General features: G+C 48.8%; 1 protein-coding gene across 1 annotated transcript; it reads left to right on the top strand.

Annotated features, from left to right (window-relative positions):
- Positions 1 to 305: 305 nt before the first annotated feature.
- On the top strand, positions 306 to 2557 carry LOC105044790 (NAC transcription factor 25). Its single transcript, XM_010922803.3, has 3 exons — positions 306 to 743; positions 911 to 1224; positions 1475 to 2557. Exons 1-3 carry the CDS (start codon positions 557 to 559, stop codon positions 2141 to 2143), a joined length of 1170 nt encoding a protein of 389 aa, XP_010921105.1. The 5' UTR covers positions 306 to 556; the 3' UTR covers positions 2144 to 2557.
- The last annotated feature ends 1461 nt before the right edge of the window (positions 2558 to 4018 follow it).

Raw genomic sequence — 4018 nt, 5'->3', positions numbered from 1 at the left:
TCAGGTAAAGAAAAGGAGAACAGAAAAAGAAAAAAAAAAGTAAAAAGAGATTTGCAATTTTGTGAGACCATCTAGCTGGAAAACTCCCGTACCGAACTTGGTAATCATCCCACGTCCTAATTTCAACACGTGTCCTCCAAACCTCGGAGGTGGAGAGTAACACGCGTCGCGCGATGACCGGCGACCGTTCGGTAAACCAGCGGAATCCTCGGCCCAACACCTTCAGTATTCCCCTCCCCCCCCCCCCCCACCCAAACCCACGCCCCCACCACCCCCCCCCCACCCCCCCCCCCTCAACACATCCTACCCTCTTCCCCTTAAACTCCCTTCGGAACATCGGATGGAAGAATATCACTTAATTCCCACCTCCCCATCATCCCATCTCGTCCCATCCCTCTCTCTCTTCTCTGTCTCCTTTCCAGTTCTTTGCACGATAGATAATAAGATAGGCCGTCGGGACCAGGGGATATCGTTACATCCGCCGTACCCACGAAGTTGAAAAGGTAGACCATCCATCCGCCCGAACACCCTTCTCGACATCATCTCCGTCATCAGGATGGAGAGCACCGACTCGTCAGGCTCGCAGCAGCAGCAGCCGCAGCTCCCGCCGGGCTTCCGGTTCCACCCCACAGACGAGGAGCTGGTGGTCCACTACCTCAAGAAGAAAGCCGCCTCCGTCCCCCTCCCCGTCACCATCATCGCCGAGGTCGATCTGTACAAGTTCGACCCTTGGGAACTCCCAGGTATCTACATCTCTCTCTCTCCTACTAATTAATCCCCTAACACCTCCCCTCCTCTACCAATTAGTACCTTTAATTTCGAGTCTTATTAATTCTATTAATTAATGGTTCTTATGGGCAAATAATCCACCGCTTCTCTTCTCGCTGGAATTTATTGTTCACGCGGTCAGGCAAGGCCAACTTTGGAGAACAGGAATGGTACTTCTTCAGCCCCAGGGACCGTAAGTACCCCAACGGAGCGCGTCCTAACCGAGCTGCGACGTCCGGGTACTGGAAGGCGACGGGGACGGACAAGCCCATCCTGACCTCCGGGGGGACCCAAAAGGTCGGGGTGAAGAAAGCCCTCGTTTTCTACGGCGGCAAGCCCCCCAAAGGGATCAAGACCAACTGGATCATGCATGAATACCGGCTGGCTGACAGCAGTCCCAGCAGCAGCGCCAGGCCGCCCGGTGGCGACGTCGGTAGCAAGAAGGGCTCTCTCCGGGTAAAATTTCGATAGCCGCCTGGCAGCACAGTTCTACCGCTTGCAGTCTTGACACCTTCTGACACAAATTTCAAGATTTATACGTCCTATCAACCCAAACTAAAACAGTCCCAGGTTACATGGCATGACACCACCCTTGCACGCACAGCATGCATCAGCCCATGATAAAAGAGGACAGCACAGAACTTTCACTTATTCTATTAGGTTTCTCCTCGTGATTATTATTATTATTATTATTATTATTTTTCAGTTAGATGACTGGGTCTTATGCCGGATCTACAAGAAGAACAGCAGCAGCAACAATAACGGCAGGCTGACGGACCGTGACAAGGAGGACTCCATGGATGGCATGCTGGCTCCTCCAGCACTGACACCACATCGAGCCATCGGCACGCAGACCAACCCAAGGCCTCAACCTCAGAGAGCTCCCAACAACTACACCGCACTGCTCGGCAACGACGAGACCTTCTTTGAGGGGCTGCTCACCACCGAGGATGGACTGGCTGCCAATCCCATGACCCAGTTTGCCGGTGCCCCGAGAGCCAAGCTGGACCTCTCCACCGTTCAGACCAACAGCGGCACACTCGCCCCGAAACGTCCTCTCACTTCCCCATACTGGAGCGATGGAGGGATGGGCACACCACCGCCAACCAAGAGATTCCAAGGCTGCAACCACGGAAGCAGCGGCAACAGCACCACCACCAACAACAACACCAGCAGCGGCAGCAACAGCAGCGCCACCACCAACAACAATAACAACAGCAACAACAACCATGGCGGCCACACGATCACTGCTCTCCTCAATCAGATCCCCCAGGGCACGGCTTACCAACCCCAAACGATCCTAAGTTCGCTTGGGGACGGCAGTGCCATCTTCCGGCAGCCATACCAACTCTCCGGCATGAACTGGAGTTCCTAATAGGAAAAATTCCCATGGTGTGTATTGATTTCTGCTTAAACTATTATTATGTCCATAAAAGATCGATGCATGCACACAGGGTGGATATAGCGGTATAGCTGCTGATGCTAGAACCCCATATCTGGATAGGCCACGTGCCAACTCTAGGGTCCACGATGGCTCCCTGGCTTAGTGATTGCCATCGGATTGTGCAACCAGAGATTCGGGTGTGATCTTTCGAAAGGCACTTAGTTGTTTATAAACACAAAGGTATGGTATATAGTCTCGATTCTGCAGTAAAATCAGACAAGGTTCTGTGAGTGGAGCTGTTTCAGTGAGTTTCAGGTGAGATTTGCTCTTAGTATATATTGTAGATTGTATACTATAATTATATAAACCTTGCTTTGATATAAATTTACGTACATTTACGCATCACTGTATGTTGGTGCTACATGTGTTTCTTCTTTACATAAGTGGGGAAACCCATCACCTATGCCTATTTCCAATGCCAGAACGTCCGTATATGAATGCTTAGTTGAAGGACGGGGAACGAAATCCTTATGGTATTCAAGTTACTTGTCTGAATAAACACTAGAAATGAAAGAAGAACATAAGCATGCTTAGATTTATTTTCAGGGCTCTATCTTTCTGTGAAAAATCTATATCAAGAATTATTGCTGCTGCTGCTTCTTCTTGCCTCCGCTACCATGTATTTCGATGATATATAGAAGTGATGATTTGTCTATATGGTCTGAATATAGTGCTGGAGAACGCACTTATTTTTATCGCATGCAACTGAGTGTTTTCTTTTGTCATCGCATTCTGAAAGCATGAGAATCCAAAAACCCTTCGGACATCCCTTTAGCCTGGACGAGTGCATGGGGGATTTCATAGCAAAGGTTCTGAGTAGCATGTCTGAGATTTGGGCAATGCATTTGAACCCTCTTGAAGCCTATAATAACTACAAACTAGGAAATTATAGATGATACAAATCATTTTTGCTTTTCTTTTTCCCGTCTTCCTTCTACACCAAGGTAACGACGTAACAAGTATTGCGCCTTTCCGGGTCATGAGTACGAAATGGTTGAGCTTTATTAATCTCTTTCTTGGGAGGAAATTACAATGTTCGTTTTACCACATATCAACATGGTAACATCTCATTTCAACCATATATACGGTGCTATAATAATCCCCAAGGTCTAAGTCGTTTCGGTGCTCAGAGGCTCAGACAGACCCACTTGCTGTGTCTGGAAACTGACTGTTAAATTACATTGAGCCCCATTCGTTGCCTCAGTAATATCATTTTGATAAAGCCTGCCTTTTATTTTTCTTTCCCCTTTTACGGCAGCTAATTAAATCTTCTCTTGCCCATGTATCGATCTCTCGCAATGTCCATCGATTCCCATGAAAGGCGGTGGGGAGAGATGGAGAGGATAGGGAATATACGCGAAAGATTTATGAAGTGGATGCTATAGATGGAAGAAAGGTAGGCCGGATTGGAAAAGAAGGTAGGCTTGAGCTTCTATTGGGTTGAAATGGGAATAGACCTGAACAAACCACAGAATTGATGCCCTGCAGAGGCCTTTTGGTGTTGTCTTTTCCCGCTACCCCTTTTGGGTAGTTGGCCCGCGGCTGATGTGGATGAGACCACGGTTGCAGGGAGACAAATCCTATGGGCTTTCGCATTAAATCATGCCCTCCGTCCCTTATCTCCACTTCCAACCACCTTGGTATCTTCCTCCAGGCCCAGATATTTGTGGAGGTCGCTCTCCCTGGAGTCTCTCCGGGATGGGGGTGGGGAGGGTGGTAATGAGGTGATGGGACATGGCACACGTATTTATATCCCAAGGGCTCACATTTCACACAAGTTGACAAGCCGGGTGGTGTCTCATGCAC

Source organism: Elaeis guineensis, chromosome 2, assembly GCF_000442705.2.
Source record: "Elaeis guineensis isolate ETL-2024a chromosome 2, EG11, whole genome shotgun sequence".
NCBI classification, from domain to species: domain Eukaryota; kingdom Viridiplantae; phylum Streptophyta; class Magnoliopsida; order Arecales; family Arecaceae; genus Elaeis; species Elaeis guineensis.
Note: the sequence above shows the minus strand (reverse complement) of the source record. Positions and strands in the feature narration are given on the sequence as shown.